This window comes from Scyliorhinus torazame, chromosome 18, assembly GCF_047496885.1.
Source record: "Scyliorhinus torazame isolate Kashiwa2021f chromosome 18, sScyTor2.1, whole genome shotgun sequence".
In the NCBI taxonomy this organism is placed as follows: Eukaryota; Metazoa; Chordata; class Chondrichthyes; order Carcharhiniformes; family Scyliorhinidae; genus Scyliorhinus; species Scyliorhinus torazame.
This window is the reverse complement of record NC_092724.1, coordinates 86376679-86399978: the sequence shown is the minus strand read 5'-3', so window position 1 is coordinate 86399978 and position 23300 is coordinate 86376679. Positions and strand designations below refer to the sequence as shown.

At 47.6% G+C, this 23300-nt stretch overlaps 2 protein-coding genes across 2 annotated transcripts in view; both read right to left on the bottom strand.

Annotated features, from left to right (window-relative positions):
- The window catches only part of fads6 (fatty acid desaturase 6), a 1169976-nt gene that overhangs the window by 490619 nt on the left and 656057 nt on the right, over window positions 1-23300 (bottom strand). The gene's annotated exons all lie outside the window — the stretch shown is intronic.
- Window positions 1-23300, bottom strand: part of LOC140395756 (fas-binding factor 1 homolog) — a 245221-nt gene that overhangs the window by 197298 nt on the left and 24623 nt on the right. Inside the window, exon 3 of the mRNA XM_072483912.1 lies at window positions 9918-9945. Within this exon, the coding sequence (XP_072340013.1) occupies window positions 9918-9945 (28 nt within the window). The remainder of the gene's footprint in view (window positions 1-9917; window positions 9946-23300) is intronic.

The following is a 23300-nucleotide window of genomic DNA, read 5'->3' as shown; positions in this document are numbered from 1 at the left end:
GATTCACAACCCTTTGGGTGAAGAAGTTCCTCCTAAACTCAGTCCTAAATCTACTTCCCCTTATTTTGAGGCTATGCCCCCTAGTTCTGCTTTCACCCGCCAGTGGAAACAACCTGCCCGCATCTATCCTGTCTATTCCTTTCATAATTTTATATGTTTCTATAAGATTCCCCCCTCATCCTTCTAAATTCCAACGAGTACAGTCCCAGTCTACTCAACCTCTCCTCGTAATTCAACCCCTTCAGCTCTGGGATTAATGAAAGATAACCTGGGGGACCCATAAGGACATTAAAAAAAAAACTGGTCAGTAGTGATTTGAATCAAAAAGTTCTGTGGTGCACTGTAACTTGAGTTGCGATTTCTCGGAGTTATATAACTTTGACCTTTTAGTGTATGTACGAAGGTAGAGTTTCTTCCTTTGTTAGTGTGTTTGTAAAAAAGAAAAAAGAATAAAATGGAGGGGGGTAAAGAAAAGTTCTCAAATTGAGATGTTCTAGGAAGGAAAGACATCTGTCTGAGTTTTTGCATGCATAATTTTTTCTGTCTTTCCATTTATTCTGTTTGTTTTCACTTCCATTGTTTGGGGCTGTGTTTGAAGGTGATGGGATTGATAAGATGTTGTAATGGGGAGGGGTGGGGCGTTGAGCCTAGACCTTAAGTGGATGGATTGTTTGCTTTTTGTGTTTGGTGCTATTGTTTTGAAAACTTATGTTTTAAGAGTTGGGGGGTAAAGATCCAGCAGGTGGTAGAATCCCAGATGTCAAGGGCACGACCTGCTAGGCTAGCTGGTTCAGGGGAGCGAAGTGAGTTGAAAAGTGACGGGGTAAAGGGGGGAGGGGGTGGGAACTGCTGATGATCAGGGGACTTCCAGGAAGGTGGAGATGCAGACTAGATGGCGGTTGCTGCCGAGGGGCGGATCTGGGGAGGTGCGGGTCATGGGCTAAGGGCTGGCCTAGGAACGGTCATGGCTGATCAACAGGGGGGGGGAGGGGGGGCAAGAGCCCCCCCTCCCCCCAACCAAACTGGTTACGTGGAATGTGCGTGGCCTGAATGGGCCGGTCAAGAGGGACCGTGTGTTCGCACACTTGAGACAATCAAAGGCGGACGTAGCGATGTTACAGGAGACACACTTGAAGCTGGGGAATCAATTTAGACTGAAAAAGGGATGGGTTGGATGGTTCCATTCAGGATTGGACTTTCAAACAAGGGGGGTGGCCATCCTGATTAACAAAAGGGTGGCGTTTGAGGTGGGGAAAATAGAGACAGACCCGGGAGGCAGATTTATTATGGTTAGCAGGAAACTGGAGGGAATGGCAGTGGTGTTGGTAAATATATATGCCCCAAACTGGGATGACATCGCGTTTGTTAGGAAGATGCTGGGAAAAATCCAGGACCTCGACTCGGTTATGGGGAGTGATTTTAACACGGTCTTGGATCCCAGGATGGACCGGTCGAGTTCTAGGTCGGGGAAAGTTTCAGCAATTGCGAAAGAGCTGCGGGGGTTCATGGAGCACATGGGGGGTGTTGATCCGTGGAGATTTGAGAGGCCAAGGAGCAAGGAATATTTATTCTACTCTCATGTGCACAAGGCGTACTCCAGGATCGATTATCTTATACTGGATAAAACATTGTTAGCAGGGGTGCTGGACACAGAGTATTCAGCAATTGTAGTATCGGACCATGCGCCACATTGGCTAGACCTACAGGTGAACACGGGAAATTCTCAGCGCCCACAGTGGAGGCGAGATGCAGGGCTATTAGCAGACGACAAGGTATGTGAGCGAGTGAGGGAGGCCATTCGGGGGTATATAAAAACCAACGACACGGGAAAGACCGTGCCTGGGGTGGTGTGGCAGGCATTGAAAGCGGTCATCAGAGGGGAATATATTTCGATTCGGGCCCATAGAGGGATGAACGGGCAGAACTGGACAGGCTAGTAGGAGAAATCTTACATGTGGATAGGAGATATGCGGAGTCTCTGAATGAGAAGCTCCTGAAGGAGCATCAGAGACTTCAAATGGATTTTGGGATCCTTTCCACAGGCAAGGCGGAGGGACAGCTGAGGAGGGTAAAAGGGGCAGTATATGAATATGGGGAGAAAGCTAGCAGGATGTTGACACATTAGCTGAGGAAGCAGGAGGCAGCGAGAGAAATAAGGAAAATTAAGGATATGAGGGGGAAAGTAGTGAAGGATCCGTGGGCGGTTAATGACGTGTTTTGTGAATTCTATAGTCGTTTATATGAGTTGGAACCCCCTGCGGAAAGGAGGGAATGAACTAATTCCTGGAGAGGCTAGGTAGATGAGGAGCTGGTGGAAGTCTTGGGAGGCCCAATTGGGCTCGGTGAAGTGAGAGATGGATTGGGTCAGTGCAATCAGGTAAGGCCCAGGGGCCTGACGGATTTCCAATGGAATTGTATAAAATGTTTTCGGGGCTAGTGGGTCTGCAGTTAGTTAAGGCTTTCAATTAATCCAAGGAGTTGGAAGTGCTTCCCCCAACGCAATCACAGGCATCAATATCTCTCATCCTGAAGTGAGACAAGGGCCCGGAAAGCTGTGGATCGGACAGACCAATTTCCCTTTTAAATGTAGATGCTAAATTACTGGCAAAGATCTTGGCCACCAGAATAGAGGACTGTGTCCCGGAGGTAATATGGGAGGATCAGACGGGATTTGTGAAGGGCAGGCACTTGACGTCCAATATTAGACGGCTTCTTAATCCGGTGGAGTGGACATACTTATGGGATATGGAGTGGACATACTTATGGGATATTTTAGGCAGGTTTGGGTTCGGGCAGGGATTTGTGGACTGGGTCCGGCTGTTATATCAGATCCCGGTGGCAAATGTGAGAACCAACCGAACCTGGTCAGAATATTTTAATCTCGGGAGAGGGACAAGGTAGGGATGCCCGCTCTCCCCATTACTGTTTGCCCTGGCCATGGAGCCTTTAGCAATGGCACTTAGAGCATCGAGTGCGTGGCGTGGGATAGTGAGTGGGGGACCCGGTGGGAGGGATGACCAAAATCATGGGGGTACTAGGAGAATTTGGGCGATTTTCAGGCTACAATTTGAATATGGGAAAGAGCGAGATGTTTGTGATCCAGGCACGGGGGCAGGAAAGGAGACTGAGGGAGTTACCTTTTCAAGTAGTGGCATGGAGGTTTAGATATTTAGGAATTCAAGTGGCTAAAGAATGGGGGTAGCTCCACAAGTTAAATCTGGGCAAAACAGTCGACCAAATGAAAGGGGATTTCTACAGATGGGACATGATCCCGCTGACGCTAGCGGGAAGGGTCCAGACGGTGAAGATGACAGTCCTCCCAAGACGGCTTTTCTTTTTTCAGTGCCTCCTGATTTTTGTCCCAAAGGCTTTTTTTCGAAAAATAAATGTGGCGATTACAGGTTTTGTGTGGGCAGGGAACACCCCGAGAGTAAAGAGGGCACTCCTGGAGCGGGGTCGCGTGGAGGGGGGCTTGGCCCTCCCGAGCTTTATTAATTATTACTGGGCGGCCAACATATCGATGGTCAGGAAGTGGGTAGTGGGGAAGGGGTCGGCCTGGGAGCGAGTGGAAGCGGCATCCTGCAAGGGTACGAGTTTGGAAGCTTTACTAACGGCGCCCCTGCCATTCTCGTCGGCTCAGTACTCTACAAGCCCTGTGGGTGGTGGCAGCCTTAAGGGTGTGGAGGCAATGGAGGCAGCACATGGGATTGGAGAGGGCGTCAGTGTGGTCTCTGATTTGTAACAATCACCGGTTTGTCCCGGGGAGGCTGGATGGGGGCTTCAGGAGGTGGCATCAGGCAGGGATAGAGAGATTTGGGGATTCATTTATTCAAGAGGGCTTTCCCACCTTGAAGGCACTAGAGGAGGAGTTTGAGCTACCGGGCGGGAATGGGTTTCGATAACTTCAGGACTTTGTACGAAGGCAGGTTCCAAGCTTTCCTCGCCTCCCCCGCAGGGGACTACAGGATAAGGTGATGTCAGAAACTGGGGTTGGAGTGGAGAGGGTTTCGGAGATACACAAGGAGTTGATGGAGTGGGATGGGACCCTGATCAGGGAGGTGAAGCGGAAGTGGAAAGAGGAGCTGGGAAGAGAGCTGGAATGGAAAGTGGGAAAAAGCCCTGAAAAGAGTCAATTTATCCTCGTCCTGTGCCAGACTTAGCATGATCCAGTTCAAAGTGGTCCACAGGGCCCACATGACGGTAGCCCGTATGAGCGGGTTCTTTGACGAGGTGGAGGACAAATGTGGGCGGTGTGGGGGTAGCCCGGCTAACTATGTACATATGTTCTAGGCATGTCCGAAGTTGAGGGGATTCTGGCAGGGATTTGCGGACGTGATAAAACATAGAACAGTACAGCACAGTACAGGCCCTTCAGCCCACGATGCTGTGCCGGCCATTTATCCTGATCTAAGATCAACATAACCTATACCCCTTCAATTTACCACTGTCCATGTGCCTGTCCAAGAATCGCTTAAATGTCCCGAATGACTCTGACTCCACCACCTCTGCTGGCAATGCATTCCACACACCCACCACTTTCTGTGTAAAGAACCTACCTCTGACATCTCCACTGCACCTTCCTCCAATCACCTTAAAATTATGTCCCCTTGTGACAGCCATTTCCACCCTGGGGAAAAGTCTCTGGCTATCCACTCTATCCATGCCTCTCATCACCTTGTACACCTCTATCAAGTAACCTTTCTGCCTTCTTCGCTCCATTGAGAAAAGCCCTAGCTCCCTCAACCTTTCTTCATAAGACATGCCGTCCAGTCCAGGCAGCATCCTGGTAAATCTCCTCTGTACCCTGTCCAAAGGATCCACATCCTTTTTATAATGAGGCGACCATAACTGGACACAATATTCCAAGTATGGTCTAACTAGGGTTTTATAAAGCTGCAGCAAAACCTCGCGGCTCTTAAACTCAATCCCCCTGTTAACGAAAGCCAACACACCATACACCTTCTTAACTACCCTATCAACCTGTGTGGAAACTTTGAGGGATCTATGTACGTGGACCCCAAGATCACTCTATTCCTCCACACTTCCAAGAATCCAGCCTTTAACCCTGCATTCAGCATTCAAATTCGACTTTTCAAAATGAATCACTTCACATTTATCAAGGTTGAACTCCATCTGCCACTTCTCAGCCCAGCTCTGCATCCTGCCAATGTCCTGTTGTAACCTGCAACAACCGTCAACACTATCTACAACTCCCCCCCAACCTTCATGTCATCGGCAAACTTACTAACCCACCCTTCCATTTCCTCATCCAAGTCATTTACAAAAACCACAAAGAGCAGAAGTTCCAGAACATATCCTTGCGGGACATTACTGGTCACCGACCTCCAGGCGGAATACTTTCCATCCACTACCACTCGCTGTCTTCTTTCGGCCAGCCAATTCTGTATCCAGACAGCCAAATTTCCCTGTATCCCATACCCCCTAACTTTCTGAATGAGCCTACCATGGGGAACCTTATCAAATGCTTTACTGAAATCCATATACACCACATCCACTGCCCGACCTTCATCAATGTGTCTTCTCATATCCTCAAAGAATTCAATGAGGCATGTGAGGCATGACCTGCCCCTCACAAAACCATGCTGACTATCTTTAATCAAACTATGTTTTTCTAAATAATCATAAATCCTATCTCTCAGAATCCTTTCCAATATTTTGCTCACCACAGACGTAAGACTGATGGGTCTGTAATTCCCAGGATTTCCCTATTCCCTTTCTTGAACAGGGGAACAACATTCGCCTCCCTCCAATCATCCGGTACTACTCCAGTGGAGAATGAGGACACAATCATCGCCAACGGCGCAGCAATCTCCTCCCTCGTTTCCCGTAGTAACCTTGGGTATCTCCCGTCAGGCCCAGGGGACTTATCTATCCTGATGCTTTTCAGAATTTCCAGCACATCCTCCTTCTTAATATCAACCTGTTCGAGTCTATTAACCTGGTTCACACTGTTCTCATGAGCAACAAGGTCCCTCTCTCTCGTGAATACTGAAGCAAAATATTCATTTAGGGCCTCCCCCATCTCTTCAGACTCTAGGCACAAGTTCCCTCCACTATCCCTGATCGGCCCTACTCTCACTCTGATCATCCTCTTATTTCTCACATAAGTGTAGGACGCCTTGGGGTTTTCCCTAATCCTTCCCGCCAGGGCTTTTTCATGCCCCCTTTTAGCTCTCCTCAGTCCAGTTTTGAGTTCCTTCCTGGCTACCTTGTAACCCTCTAGAGTCGAGTCAGATCCTTGTTTCCTCAACCTTACGTAAGCTTATTTCTTCCTCTTGACTAGAAGCTCCACTTCGCTTGTCATCCAAGGCTCCTTCACCTTACCATTCCTTCCTCGTTTCAGCGGGACAAAACTATCCAGCACTCGCAGCAAGTGCTCCTTAAACAACCCCACATTACTGTTGTACATTTCCCAAGGAACAATTGTTCCCACTTTATGCTCCTCAGCTCCTGCCTAATAGCAGTATAATTTCCCCTCCCCCAATTAAATACCTTCCCTTGCTGTGTGTTCCTATCCCTCTCCATGACTATGGTAAAGGTCAAGGAGTTGTGGTCACCGTCACCGAAATGCTCTCCCACCGAGACATCTGACACCTGGCCTGGTTTGTTGCCAAACACCAAGTCCAATATGGCCTCCCCCTAGTCGACCTATCTTCATATTGAGTCAGGAATCTTTCCTGTACACACCTGACAAAATCTGCTCCATCCAAACCATTTGCACAAAGGAGGTTCCAGTCAATATTAGGGAAGTTCAAGTCACCCATGACAATAACTCTGTTACTTCTGCACTTTTCCAAGATCTGCTGTTTAATCTGTTCCTCTATCTCTCTGCTGCTATTGGGGGGTCTATAGAAAACTCCCAGTAAAGTGAATGCTCCTTTCTTGTTCCTGACTTCCACCCATACCGACTCAGTAGACAAACCCCCCTCAACTACCTCCTTTTCTGCAGCTGTGGTGCACTCCCTAATTAACAGTGCCACTCCCCCTCCTCTTTTACCTCCCTCCCTATTCTTCTGAAAACATCTAAACCCCGGAACATCTAACAACCATTCCTGCCCCTATGAAATCCATGTCCCCGTAATGGCCACAACATCGTAGATCCATGCTCTAAGTTCATCTCCCTCATTCCTGACACACCTTGCATTAAACCAGACACACTTTAACCCATTCCACTGAGTGCAACTTTGCCCTATCAACTGTCAATCCTTCCTCACAGATTTGCTGCATACTATTTCTGCCTGTTCAACAGTTATGTCAGAAGTCCTGGAAGGGAGGGTAACTCAAGAGTCCAGGACTGGCAATATTTGGGGTATTGGATGATCCGGAAGCCAGGATGGGTGCCTTCTCCTCCCTGGTGGCTCAGAGACGGATGTTGCTGGGATGGAGGGACTCGGAGCCCCCAAAGTCAGGTGTGTGGGTCAGCGTTATGGCAGGGTTTCTCATCCTGGAAAAAATCAAGTTCACCTTGAGAGGATAATTCAGGGGTTCGCCCAGAGATGGCAACCGTTCATCGACTTCTTCAAAGAAAATTGAACGTCAGCAGTAACGGGGGGCGGAAAACGGGGAAGATGAAAACAGGAGGCATGGCAGTGTTAGAGAAGGACAGGGAACTCAGTATACGGGTAATTAGGGAATAGGGCGGGGGTAGTAGGGGACTTTGTTTTTTTGGGGTTTTTGCGGATGTCGGCCCACGCGGTTGTTTAAGAAATAATGTGTTAAACTGTGAAAATTACAAATGCTTCAATGAAATATTTTCTAAAAAAGAAAAATCAGATAATGTTGCACTTTCACTCCCAGCAAATAAGGTATGGAATGATGCAGCATGTAAAGAGGCTACTTGACCTGTCATGACTTTGTCAATTCAGTGAAAGACCATACGACATAGGAGCAGGAGTAGGCCATTCGGTCCATCAAGTTTGCTCCACCGCTCAACGAGATCATGACAGAATTGATATGGTAATACTCAACTGCATTTTCCCGCCTTATCTCCATAACCCTTGATTCCCTTGCTGATTAAAAATTTCTTTCTCGTCTTTGAAATTATTAACAACCTACCCTCCAGCTCTCTGCCATAAAGAATGCCACCAATTAACTATCCTCTGAGAGAAGGAATCCCTTCTGATTTCTGTCTTAAATGGCCGATCCCTTACTCTGAGATTGTGCCCTCTGGTCCTAGACTCTCCCACAAGGGGAAACAACCTCTCTGCATCTACCGTGAGAACCCTGTATGTCTCAATAAGATCACCTCTCATTCTTCTAAACTCCAATGAGCATAGGACCAACTCTCCTCATAAGAGAATCTTTCCATATCTGGGAACAACCTAGTGAACCTTCTCTGGACTGTCTCCAATGCCAGTATATCTTTCCTTAGCTAAGGGGACCAACACCATTCACAAAATTCCAGGTGTGGTCTAACTCGTGCCTTGAATAGTTTTAGCAAGTTTCCCCTATTTCTATACTCCGTTCCCATTTAAATAAAAGCCAACATTCCATTTGCTTTCCCCAGTACCAGCTGAAATTGTGCTAGCGTGCTTTGGGGCAGTACGGTAGCACAAGTGGATAGCACTGTGGCTTCACAGCGCCAGTGTCCCAGGTTCGATTCCCCACTGGGTCACTGTTTGTGCGGAGTCTGCACGGTTTCCTCCCACAGTCTAAAGACGTGCAGGTTAGGTGGATTGGCCATGATAAATTGCCCTTAGTGACCAAAAAGGTTAGGAGGGGTTATTGGGTTACGGGGATAGGGTGGAAGTGAGAGCTTAAGTGGGTCAATGCAGACTCGATGGGCCAAATGGCCTCCTTCTGAGCTGTATGTTCTATGTTCTATGAAATTGCATCCTAGCTTGTTGTGATTTACACATGAGGACGACCAAATCTATGTGTGCTGCAGTTTTCTGCAATATTTCTCCACTTAAATAATATTAAACTCCTTTATTCTTCCTACCAAAGAGCTGTCTAATTACTGCCACTCATCTGCTCTTTCTACATAGCCATGCAAAGTTAATTTTTCAAGTACATATCCAATTACATTGGGACATCCGGTAGATTCATAATGGGACAGGTACTAAATGGGGCCTGAATTATCTCTGAAAGGGATACAGGCCCATTGGATGGGTTTTTGGCTGTTGTAGGCTCTTCAGAGAATAACAGGAAGCAGCATTTGCAGTGTTTCAGCTCAGTAGCTATAACATTAGAGCTCTGGAAACACAGCACGTGGGTCAGAAGTTGTTGCAGAGTTAACATGAGTTGCACCAGTTCTCAAAATTGATTCCTGCACAGTGCAATGGTAAGGTCACAAAATGAGTCCACCTACTGTATAAGGAAGGCTGTATGCAAACATGGAACATCACACATCTACTCCTCACGTCAGTTCCTCGACCCAACGAGGACCCATGCAATATCTGCAACCGAGACTGTCTAACATTTCCATTAAAATCAGCAATGTGAGGAGTGAGCATGGTGGAAAGCAGAACAGCTCTCACAACTCAACTGCTAAATATTTGGAATAGTTGCATTTTTACTGTGTTGCAGATGATGAAATGAGATTGCCCTTGGATCACTGTGGAATATTTTCAGCGATGGAAGAGACAATGTGCTCATTTTCTCTTTTATTTAATGCAATATATGCAATAGCTCACCTTCCAAGGTAGGTTCTAGATTCACTTCCACGGTGGATGGAAATCAATGTTGTAAAAGTTCTAATTCACATTGTGATATGACCAGAATGATCAGGAAGCAAAGGGATCCAACATGGCAGTGCTTCACTTTCTTCAAAAACTTCACAGGTATTGTTACACATTTTGTACAAAAATTAAATGGCCTCCCTTTGGAAGACATTTCTTTTTCTTTAAGTTGCTATAAACAATGCAATTAAACAAGGAGGTGTACAAGTTACTCACTTCGAAAACCTTTCTTTTGTTTTGATCCCTGAAAAACAAACAGATTGATCATTTTCAAGTTAAATATGTTCAAAGCTACTTGTTGAAAGTAAGAAACACTTAATTTGAAACTCATGGCAATGTTAAAAAATATAACACCTTGTACTCAGGTTAAATTAAAGGTTAGACCACATTGCCCCATTGAGTATTCCCAGGCTATTTATAGGAAAGATCTCGTCTTTTCTGTCCATCTGACTCTAGGTACTCTGGCTTCTGTAGGACTCATGTGACAATGAATCATAGAATCCCTACAGTGCAGGAAGCCATTCGGCCCATCATGTCTGCACCGGCCCTCTGAAAGAGCACCCTACCTGGACCCACACTCCCGCCCAATCCCCGTAACCCCACCTAACCAGAGGACATTAAGGGACAATTTAGCATGGCCAATCCACCTAGCCTGCACATCTTTGTACTGTGGGAGGAAACCGAGGCACCCGGACGAAAGCAACACAGACACAGGGAGAACATGCAAACTCCACACAGACTGTCACTAAAGGTCAGACTCGAACCCGGGTCCCTGGCGCTGTGAGGCAACAGTGCTGCCACTGTGCCACGATATATTTCCAACGTTGGTGTGACTTCGAAGGGGAGCCTGCAGGTGCTGGTGCCCCAGGCACTGTAGCCCTTGATCTTCTATATGCTGGGAGTTGTGGATTCGGAAAATGTTGTCAAAGAAGCTTTGGCAGAGCTTCCGGTTGCGGCTATGCCTAGGTAGGTCGCACAGTTGGCAGCTCCCACCGATAACAGACTTTTGGGCCCTTTTAAGGAGCTCCAGCGGCATTTGGACGACGATTCCCGATGTGGGAAGGAAACAGTCCCCCAGCACTGTATGGAGTGGATCAGGTGTGGCTTTAAAGAGAGGAGAATGGGCGCGAAAAAACAAGATGGTGGCGGGCGGGGGTCAGGCAGCGTGGGCCCAGTGGTCACGGGAGCAGCAGGAGTTTTTAAGAAGCTGCTTTGCTGACTTGAAGGCAGAGATGTTGGCCCCTATGAAGGCTTCGATTGAAAGGCTGGTGGAGACCCAGAAGATGCAGGGGACGGCGATCAAGGAGGTGCAGCAGAAGGCCTCTGATAATGAGGACGAGATTATGGGCCTGGCGGTCAGAGTGGAACCGCACGAGGCGCTGCACAAAAAATGGCAGGAGAAGCTGGAGGATCTGGAGAATAGGTCGAGGAGGCAGAACCTGCGGATTCTGGGTCTCCCTGAAGGCGCGGAGGGGTCGGTTGTGAGCACGATGCGGAGTACGCTGATGGGGGCCGGGGCCTTCCCGAGGCCCCTGGAGCTGGATGGGGCGCACAGAGTCCTGGCAAGGAGGCAGAGGGCGAACGAGCCGCCGAGGGCTATGGTGGTAAGGTTCCACCGCTTCACCGACAGGGAGTGTGTCCTGCGATGGGCGAAGAAGGAGCGGAGCAGCAGGTGGGAGAACACCGAGATCCGGATTTATCAGGACTGGAGTGCAGAGCTGGCCAAGAATCGTGCAGGATTCAATCGGGCCAAGGCGGTCCTCCATGGGAAGGGGGTGAAGTTCGGGCTGCTACAGCCGGCGAGGCTGTGGGTCACATACCAGGACTGACACCATTATTTTGATACGCCGGATGAGGCATGGACTTTCATCAAGAGTGAGAAGTTGGACTCGAGTTAATAGATTTCAGTATGTTATGAGGGTTGTTGGTGAGGAGGATGGGGCGGTGTTTGGGTGGGGTGGGCCAATGTCCTGAGGGGGTTCATGGACCAGATGGGGGGTGTGGATCCGTGGAGATTTGCCAGGCCAAGGGCGAAGGAGTTTTGCTTCTTCTCCCATGTACACAAGGCTTACTCGTGGATAGATTTTTTCATGGTAAGGAGGGCGCTAATTCCGAGAGTGGAGGGGGCGGAGTACTCGCCCATTGCGATCTCGGACCATGCCAAGCACTGGGTGGAGCTGGAGATGGGGGGAGGAGAGAGGCCAACGCCCATACAAATAAGACCCCACGGGTTAAGAGACTGTTTTTGGAGCACAGCGCAGGGAGGGGTTGGCGCTGCCGAACCTATGCAGCTATTACTGGGCAGCGAATGTGTCTATGATTCGGAAATGGGTAATGAAGGGAGAGGGGGCAGCGTGGAAATGGTTGGAAGCGGTGTCCTGTACAGATACTAGCATTGATGACGGCAGCATTGCCGCTTCTGCCGAAACAGTATACCACGAGCCCGGTGGTGGCGGCAACACTGAGGATTTGGGGGCAGTGGAGACGGCATGGGGGTGGGGGGGTACTAAGTCTGGACCCCGATACGGAACAACCACAGGTTTGTTCCAGGTAGGATAGACGGCGGGTTCCGAAGCTGGCACAGGGTGAGAATCAAAAGGATGGGGACTTGTTTATTGATGGGACTTTTGCCAGTTTGAGGGCGCTAGAGGAGAAATTTGGGTTGTCCCCGGGGAACACTTTTAGGTACATGCAGGTTCAGGCGTTTGTGAAAAAGCAGGTGGGGGAATTCCCGCTGCTACCTGCCCGGAGGATACAGGACAGGGTGGTCTCGGGCGTGTGGGTGGGGGATGGCAAAGTATCGGACATATACCAGGAGCTGCAGGAGGCGGAGGAGGCCTCGGTGGAAGAGCTGAAGGGCAAGAGGGGGAGGAGGAGCTGGGTGAGGAGCTGGATGAGGGCCTGTGGGCTGACGCCCTGGGCAGGGTCAATTCCTCCTCATCTTGCGCCAGGCTGAGCCTGATTCAGTTTAAAGTGGTGCACTGGGTGCATATGACAGGGGCGAGAATGAGTAAGTTCTTTGGGGTAGAGGACAGGTGTGTGAGATGTTCAGGGAACCATGCCCATATGTTTTGGACATGCCCGGCACTTACAGAGTTTTGGAAAGGCTTTGCAAAGGCTATGTCCAAGGTCTTGGACACTCGGGTAAAACCGAGCTGGGGGATAGTGATATTTGGGGTATTGGATGATCTGGGAGTGCAGGAGTCAAAAGAGGCCGAGGTTCTAGCCTTTGCCTCCTTGGTAGCCCGGAGAAGGCTCTTGTTAATGTGGAGGGACGCGAAGCCCCCAAGCGTAGAGGCTTGGGTCAGTGACATGGTCGGGTTTCTCAGGTTGGAGAAGATGAAGTTTGCGAGGGTCCTTGCAGGGGATTTCCAGGCGGTGGCAACCGTTCCTTGACTTTCTCGCGGAACGTTAGATGGAGGTCAGCAGCAGCAGCAATCCAGGGAGGTGAAGGTTGATTTCATTTTATTTGTAAGGGGCAAATGCCCCACCTTGTTTGGTTTTGTTTGTTAAATTGGTAATTTATTAGTGGGTTAAGTTGTTTTTGTTGGCATATTGTTTTGTTCTCTTTGCATTAAATTTTCTTTTGAAGTGGTTTGTAAAAAATATTGAAAATGTTTGAATAAAAACATTTTTTTAAAAAAGCTTTGGCAAGTTGCTGCAATGCCTCTTGTCGATGGTACACCACTGGGCATCAAGTAGTGGATTAGGTAAACGTTGCAACTGCTGGATGGGGTAACATTTAAACCGGCAGCCTTTTGTTGGATGATGTTGAGATTTTTTGAGTTTTGCGTGAGCTGCACTCATCCAGGCAAGTGGAGAGTATCAATTACTCCTGACTTGTGCCTTGTAGATGGTGAAATGGCTTTGATGAAGTGAGTTACTCACTGCAGAATACTCGGCCTCGGGTCTGCACCTGTAGCCACGGTAATTTATGTGGCTGGTTCAGTTCTTCTCTGGCCAATGGTAAAAGTAAAGTCCCCATCGTTCCAGATGACCGTAGGCTGCTTTCCCCTTTGAGGGGGAGAGCTGACTGCTGGTGAGTTAACCGGAGGATCACCACAGGTTGAGAAGGCAAGCCTGCATGAATAACCTCAATGGTAGCACCTGAGGATATTGATAGTAGCAATGGTTCATTGGAATTTCAAGGGGAAGTGGACAGATTTTTTTCTATTGGAAATGATCCTTACTTGGCTCTTGTGTGGCACAAATTCTATGTGTGACTTTTCAGCCCAATCCTGAATGTGAGCCAGCTCTAGGAACACTTGGGCATAGACTGCTTCAAGAAACAACTTATAAATATATAGCAGTTAACATAATAAAGGCACCTCACAGGAGCATTACAAAACAAAATACCTGTATCCGAGGTGTTACAAATGAAACTGAACACTTCTGAATCCCTACTTCTGAGCTCATGATGCAAGTTTTCAAGCTGAAGCAGACAAAATGCTGCATTTATCTCACATATTAAACTAGATGAAAGCTCCCCAATATGGTTTGTCCATTATGCATTTTCAGGAATAACAAAAGTTCTCCTTCAATTCCGGATGGCTAGCCCCAGATCACTGACAGCTGCAGTTGTTCGCATCCATGTGGCTACCAACATAGCTAAGAGTACAAAATAGCTTTCTGTTGAGGAAGTATGAGAGGCTAGTTAAAATGCAGGGCCACAAAGCACAAAGGTGGAATTTAATATCCTCTCCCGAGGCAAGTTTGGTGGCGGGGGGACATTTAACGGGACTAGAGGGTTGTGGGTGAGGTTGCCACCACCTTCCCACCTTTGTCACGATTAAGTATGGCGTCGGAAGACTCTTGGGTGACCCTCCCAACAATTGACGTTCTGAGTGTGTAATTATAGTCCACTTAAAGGCGTCATGCTGGTGCCGGTAATATTGACTCAGCAGCTGGTGGGGTACTCACCGAACAGGAAGCCCAAAAAGTAAACCCTGTTGGAATTGTGGTGGGGCTCGTATTATTCAAAGGCACCTGGGATCGGGAAGGCAATTGCTGGGGGGAGGGTCACTGACCCTCCTCCCCCATTCAGCCATCACTCATATGCGGCCTGGACTTTGGGTGGGTGAAATGCCAGCAGCTGTAACCGCTTTGCTGGTGGCGTTGCTGAGCAATGCACAGCTTCCAGACTCCGATTGGCCAGTAAGCCATGATTGAATAATGGAGCAGGTCTAAGGAGCTGACCAAATGGCTTACTCCTGCTCCTATTTCTTATGATCATATATGTTGTGCTCTGTTGTCTTGCTGTTGCAATAATGCTCACAGAACTGCTGATAACTTATCTAGAATGATGATTTATTGATGAATACGTGGAAGGATAACATACAGAATACTATACAGACTAGGTTGTTCTGGAACTACCCGATGTGCGACTGTCCTTGTGTACGCCTTACTACCAACTGATGAGTCTGCTACATCACGTGGCCAGCGTCTGACCCACCAGCTGGCTGGAGGTTGCATTGCCAACTGCATACAATATTATTCACAGGCATATCACCACATCCCCCTTCCTTTGGAGATGTTAACATTTATATACAGAAACATCCTTTGCCGTATACACACATTATTTGCATTATCGTTTAACACATGTGGCATGAGCATGTACAGATTTAACCGAGTGTTAATTTACATGATATGTTGATTTAACTGTGCTTTAATTTACATGATATGCCTGATACATGTCCTTTGTGCACAACTCATTGTTCACCGCTGACAGGATCAACCTGCCGATCGTCTGAGGTCTTGTCAGCTTTCTGGAAAACTGGATTGCGTGCCGGTCTTTTGTGCCTTAGCCTTTTTAGGCGATGAGCCTTGAAGCCAGGTAGTCTTGTTGGCCATCCATGTGTCTTCAGCTTCTTCCGTTTCTTTACTCTATACTTTTTGCTGCTGCATTGTTGTGCGCTTTTGCGATGCTCTTTGCTGCTGCTTTGTTGTGCGGTCTCCGGCCTGTCGGCCACAATGTCGACGGCTTCTTGCTTGGTGTCCTCGGTGGGACTCATAGTATCCCCCGCTCTCCTTCTCTTCCTCTTTTTTGTTTTTAGTGCCATCTTGTGACCGCTCATCTTGCCCTTTCTGAGAGCGACTTTGTGACTACTTCTCTTCTTTCGTTTGGCTCTGGTAGCACCCATCTTGCCGCTGGTATGCACGAAGGAATCAGTGGTTTGTGGGTTGCCTGCAGAGACGCCTCATGTTGGCATGCTTCCATGCTGGCTGTGCAGTGGTGGTTAAGTCAGCACCTTCAATGACCAGCTGCAGAGCCTCACATTCTGGTGTCTGGGTTGGATCGCACTCTGGTGTCCGGGCTGGACTAGCATTCCCAGAGTTGGACGCAGTCCCTAAATCTTGTGCTTGAGCCCCAAGTGATGGTTCCTCGTCACTCAAGATTAATATGCACCAATCATCTTTTCCAGAGACCAGGTAGTGACTAATCCTCATCTTGTGATAGTATATATGTGTCATCCAATGCTGACTCAGTAGCAACTGTCGATGTGGCGCTGCATACAGTTACAGACCATGGCTCACCCTTGTCATGTACTATTATGTACGTATCATCCGTTGCTCCTCTAACTCCTCCTTCGGTAGAGTGGCCTCGGGAAGACCACACCAGAACTTCTTCATAGGAGTGCGATGGTTCCCTGTATGCTTCTGGAGCTAGTTTCTCCAGAATGGGTACTATGTCTTCTGTTTTTACTTCATTTGGAGTTGTATCGCCTTCCTCGGAGGTATCTGCTATTGCAATCTTATTGTCCATTTCTACGTGCGCCATCTCAAAGCATTCACACTTCTCGGTGTCTGGCGCAGGCTGGGTGTCCCTTTTGATCATCTCGTTATTCCCGCCAAACCACTCACTGAGTTTGCCATTTCTCCCGCGAAACAGCTTTACTCACGTTTCATATTTGTCCAACTCATCTTCCAAACCTTTGCTTACTTCATCATCTTCGTGGTCTTCATAAATGTCATCAAGGTACTCATCCTCAGAGTCAGTATCATCAGCAAAGACTTCTCCTGGAAAGTACAACATTGCACTGGGAATTATGTGTTCATACATGAGTCGACCAATTTCCAAGACAGCAGCGAGTCTTGCTGCAGAACTTTTATTTAACATTCCATGCTGTGGAGCTTTTGGAAGACTGAAGAAATTGAAGAAAGAGTCATTTGGTACAGTTTTCGGAACCGTTTTGCAAGTGCTCCGACTATTACGACTTCATTTTAATGGTCTTCAATGTGACACTTTTTCCTTTCTTCCAGTCGATCTGGCACCCTGTGCATCCCGTGATTTCTGGTTCATCATAGAATGAGAATTCATGCTCGTCAGATTCCAGCTGGTATGCTTTTGTAATTACCTCATTTGTAAAATACTCATGTGGCTCAAACGTAAACTCAAGTGTGAAGCTCATCGACTGTATGCGTGGAACATTTAACGTTCACATCTTGTAGATGCTTTAATATGGGCTGACCATGCTCCTGTATCATACCACTGAGTCCATACACCTTTTTGAAGACTGTTTTCTTCTTTTTTTATAAATTTAGAGTACCCAATTCATTTTTTCCAATTAAGGGGCAATTTAGTGTGGCCAACCCACCTACCCTGCACATCTTTGGGTTGTGGGGGTGAAACGCACGCAAACACGGGGAGAATGTGCAAACTCCACATGGACAGTGATCCAGAGCCAGGATCGAACCTGGAACCTCGGCGCCGTGAGGCAGCAATGCTAACCACTGCGCCACCGTGCTGCTCTTTCTTGAAGACTGTTAACCAGAAGTATGGAATTCCCTTTGGGTCTTCCAGCGCCTCGTCGGATTTGGCATCTTACGCCTGGACTTTCACTTGCTTCTCATCGAGTGGGTGCACCAGCATAACTTATTGAGAGTTGCAGTAACAATCTGGACCTTTCAGCTGCTCATGACTATTCAAAAGGATTTCTTCGCTGGTTTCGGTCGGACTGCTCTGGTCCTTGTCTGAAATGAGATCAATGAAGAAGTGCTCTTCTAGGGGCATCTTTTCCACTGCGTTAATTGCTCTGCTTTGGTCCATTGAAGGATGGGAAAAACATTGTTTCGCAAAGTGATTCGTTCGGCCGCACCTGGAGCATACCTTTCCATATGCTGGACATTGCCGTGGGCCATGTCAGTTGCCAGATTTCTGGCATAAAATGACAGACCTGGTCAGCCACTTAAAATGGCTGCCTGCACTGAGATCATGTTTCCTATTGAACTGCGTCACAGAACTGATGGCGCTGCCGTCTTCTTCCACATTGGCACCAAAATGTTTTGAGCTGAGTGTACTGATTTGCTCTGCAGCCACTCACTCGCATGGCAAATCTTAATTGCGTTTTCCAATATCAGATTTTCTTCACGCAGCAATCTCTCACGGAGCTTGTCATTTGATATGCCAAATACGATGTGGTCACAGATTATCGAAGATTACTGAAATTGCAGGATTGGGCCTTCAGCCTCAAGTCAGTGACAAAACTGTGAAAAGATTCACCTGGCTTCTGAGTACGTGTACGAAAAATATATCTTTCAAATGTCTCATTCTTGTTTGGAGAGCAATGCGGATCAAAGTAGTCGATCACTTGATTATATCTCTTGCTTTCCTCTTCACTATCAAAAGTGGAAATATTCTAGATTTCGATTGCTTGTAGACCTGCCTTCATGAGCAGCAAAGCAATGCACCTCTCGTCAGGCTGTGCCCGCAGGCCAAGGGCTGAAACATAGAGCTTAAATTGCTGTTGGAAACGCGCCAGTTTTCATCTCTCTTACCCGACACTTGAAGCTGGTGGGGTACCTTTAAACCTTCCATCTCGAACTTCACCGTAGTTTATTGTGTTGAGTCACCATAGGCTGTAGTTGAGGATGAAATGCTGATGTCTTAACGAGAATGATGCTTCATTGATAAACACGTGGAAGAATAACATACAGAATACTACACAGAGTAGGTTGCTCTGGAACGACCCAATGTACGCCTTACTACCAACTGGTGAGTCTGCCATATCACGTGACCAAGGTCTGACGCCACCAGCTGGTTGGTGGTCACATTGTTAACTACATACAATATTTTTCACAGACAACAAAGAACAAAGAAAAGTACAGCACAGGAACAGGCCCTTCGGCCCTCCAAGCCCGCGCCGACCATGCTGCCCGTCTAAACTAAAATCTTCTACACTTCCGGAGTCCGTATCCCTCTATTCCCATCCTATTCATGTATTTGTCAAGATGCCCCTTAAACATCACTGTTGTCCCTGCTGCCACCACCTCCTCCAGCAGCTAGTTCCAGGCAAACACTACCCTGTGTAAAAAACTTGCCTCATACATCTCCTCCAAACCTTGCCCCTCGCACCTTAAACCTATGCCCCCTTGTAACTGACCCTTCTACCCTGGGGAAAAGTCTCTGACTATCCACCCTGTCTATGCCCCTCAACCTCCATCATTCCAGTGAGAAAAAAACAAGTTTATTCAACCTCTCCTCAGAGCTAATGCCCTCCATACCAGGCAACATCCTGGTAAATCTCTTCTGCACCCTCTCTAAACCCTCCACATTCTTCTGGTAGTGTGGCAACCAGAATTGAACACTATACTCCAAGTGTGGCCTAACTAAGGTTCTATACAGCTGCAACATGACTTGCCAATTTCTATACTCAATGCCCCAGCCAATGAAGGCAAGCATGCCGTATGCCTTCTTGACTACCTTCTCCACCTGTGTTGCCCCTTTCAGTGACCTGTGGACCTGAACACCAAGATCTCTCTGACTGTCAATACTCTTGAGGGTTCTACCATTCACTGTATATTCCCTACCTGTATTAGATCTTCCAAAATGCATGACCTCACATTTGTCCGGATTAAACTCCATCTGCCATCTCTCCGCCCAAGTCTCCAAACGACCCAAGTCCTGCTGTATCCTCTGACAGTCCTCATCGCTATCCGCAATTCCACCAGCCTTTGTGTCATCCGCAAACTTACTAATCAGACCAGTTACATTTTCCTCCAAATCATTTTCTATACTACGAACAGCAAAGGTCCCAGCACTGATCCCTGCGGAACACCACTAGTCACAGCCCTCCAATTAGAAAAGCACCTTCCATTGCTACTCTCTGCCTTCTATTACCTAGCCAGTTCTGTATCCACCTTGCCAGCTCACCTCCTATCCCGTGTGACTTCACCTTTTGTACCAGTCTGCCATGAGGGACCTTGTCAAAGGCCTTGCTGAAGTCCATATAGACAACATCCACTGCCCTACCTGCATCAATTTGTGACCTCCTCGAAAAACTCTATCAAATTAGTGAGACACAACCTCCCCTTCACAAAACCGTGCTGCCTCTCGTTAATACGTCACTTGCTTCCAAATGGGAGTAGATCCTGTCTCGAAGGATTCTCTCCAGTAATTTCCCTACCATTGACGTAAGGCTCACCGGCCTGTAGTACCCTGGATTATCCTAGCTAGCCTTCTTAAACAAAGGAACAACATTGGCTATTCTCCAGTCCTCCGTGACATCACCTGATGACAGTGAGGATCCAAAGATTTCTGTCAAGGCCTCAGCAATTTCCTCTCTAGCCTCCTTCAGTATTCTGGGGTAGATCCCATCAGGCCCTGGGGACGTATCTACCTTAATATTTTTGAAGACGCCCAACACCTCGTCTTTTTGGATCTTAATGTGACCCAGGCTATCTACACACCCTTCTCCAGACTCAACATCCACCAATTCCTTCTCTTTGGTGAATACGGATGCAAAGTATTCATTTAGTACCTCGCCCATTTCCTCTGGCTCCACACATAGATTCCCTTGCCTATCCTTCAGTGGGCCAACCCTTTCCCTGGCTACCTTCTTGCTCTATATGTATGTGTAAAAAGCCTTGGGATTTTCCTTAACCCTATTTGCCAATGACTTTTCGTGACCTCTTCTAGCCCTCCTGACACCTTGCTTAAGTTCCTTCCTACTTTCCTTATATTCCACACAGGCTTTGTCTGTTCCCAGCCATCTAGCTCTGACAAATGCCTCCTTTTTCTTTTTGACGAGGCCTACAGTATCTCTCGATGTCCAAGGTTCCCGAAATTTGCCATATTTATCCTTCTTCCGCACAGGAACATGCCGGTCCTGAATTCCTTTCAACTGACATTTGAAAGCCTCCCACATGTCAGATGTTGATTTACCCTCAAACATCCTCCCCCAATCTAGGTTTTCCAGTTCCCGCCTAATATTTTTATAATTAGCACATTCACCCTAGAACCACTCTTATCCTTGTCCACCAGCACTTTTCCCGAAATGCTCCCCTACTGAAACTTCTACCACCTGGCCGGGCTCATTCCCCAATACCATAGAACATAGAACACAGAATATTACAGCGCAGTACAGGCCTTTGGCCCGCGATGTTGCGTCGACCTGTGAAACCACTCTAAAGCCCATCTACACTATTCCCTTATCGTCTATATGTCTATCCAATGACCATTTGAATGCCCTTAGTGTTGGCGAGTCCACTACTGTTGCAGGCAGGGCATTCCACGCCCTTACTACTCTCTGAGTAAAGAACCTACCTCTGACATCTGTCTTATATCTATCTCCCCTCAATTTAAAGCCATGTCCCCTCGTGCTAGACATCACCATTTGAGGAAAAAGGCTCTCACTGTCCACCCTATCCAATCCTCTGATCATCTTGTATGCCTCAATTAAGTCACCTCTTAACCTGCTTCTCTCTAACGAAAACAGCCTCAAGTCCCTCAGCCTTTCCTCATTAGATCTTCCCTCCATACCAGGCAACATTCTGGTAAATCTCCTCTGCACCCTTTCCAATGCTTCCACATCCTTCCTATAATGCGGCGGCCAGAATTGCACGCAATACTCCAAATGCGGCCGCACCAGAGTTTTGTACAGCTGCAACATGACCTCATGGCTCCGAAACTCAATCCCTCTACCAATAAAAGCTAACACACCGTACGCCTTCTTAACAACCCTCTCAACCAGAGTGGCAACTTTCAGGGATCTATGTACATGGACACCGAGATCTCTCTGCTCATCCACACTGCCAAGAATCTTACCATTAGTACCAGGTCCAGTACAGCCCCTTCCCTAGTTGGACTGTCTACATATTGTTTTAAGAAGCCCTCCTGGATGCTCCTTACAAACTCTGCCCCGTCCAGGCCCCTAGCACTAAGTGAGTCCCAGTCAATATTGGGGAAGTTGAAGTCTCCCATCACAAGAACCTTGTTGTTTTTACTCGTTTCCAAAATCTGTCTACTGATCTGCTCTGCTATCTCCTGCTGGCTGTTGGGAGGCTTATAGTAAACCCCCAACATTGTGACTGCACCCTTCTTATTCCTGATCTCAACCCATATAGCCTCGCTGCCCTCTGAGGTGTCCTCCCGTAGTACAGCTATGATATTCTCCGTAACCAGTAGCGCCACTCCGCCACCCCTTTTACATCCCCCTCTATCCCGCCTGAAACATCTAAATCCTGGAACGTTTAGCTGCCTATCCTGCCCTTCCCTCAACCAGGTCTCTGTAATGGCAACAACATCATAGTTCCAAGTACTAATCCAAGCTCTAAGTTCATCTGCCTTACCCATAATACTTCTGGCATTGAAACATATGCACTTCAGGCCACCAGACCCGCTGTTTTCAGCAACATCTCCCTGTCTGCTCTTCCTCAGAGCCATACTGGCCCTATTCCCTAGTTGTCCCTCAATGCTTTCACCTTCTGAGTGAGTGGGCAAAAATCTGGCAGATGGAGTATAATGTGGGAAAATGTGATGATATTCACTTTGGCAGGAAGAATGAAAAAGCAGAGTATGACTTAAATGGAAAACGGCTGCAGAATTCAGAGCTTCAGAAGGATCTAGGTGTTCTAGTGCATGAGTCACAAAGGTTTGTCTGCAGGTACAGCACATAACCATAAAGGCTAATGGATACTATTCTTTATTACAAGAAAAAAGCGGGTTTTGCTTCAGTTTACAGGGCATTGGTGAGACCACATAGTCATAAAGGTACAGCACAGAAAAGGCCTTTCAGCCCATTGTCCCTGTGCTGATCAAAAACAACCATCAAAGTATTCTAATCCCATGTTTCAGCACTTGGCCCATAGCCTTGCATGCCTTGGCATCGTAAGTGGACATCTAAATACTTGTTAAATCTTATGAGGGTCTCTGCCTCCACCACACTATCAGGCAGTGAGTTCCAAACTCCCAACAAGCTCTGGATGAAAAAGGTTTTTCCTCTAAACCTCCTGCCCGTTACCTTAAATCTATGCCCCCTGATTATTGATCCCTCCAAGGGAAAAGGTTTCTTCCTGTCTACTCTATCTATGCCCCTCATAATTGTTTACATCTCAATTATGTCACCTCCCCCCCCGCCCCCCCTCCCCCCGCCAACCTCAGTCTTCTCTGCTCCAGGGAAACTAATCCCAGTCTATCCAATCTCTCTTCATAGCTAAAATCTCCAGACCAGGCAACATTCGGTAAATCTCCTCTGCATCCTTTCCAGTGCAATCATATCCCCCCCCACGTGGATTCCAGAACTGCACCCAATACTCTAGTGGTGGCCTAACCAATGTTTAATATAATTCTAGCATAATCTCCTTGCTCTTAAACGCTATGCC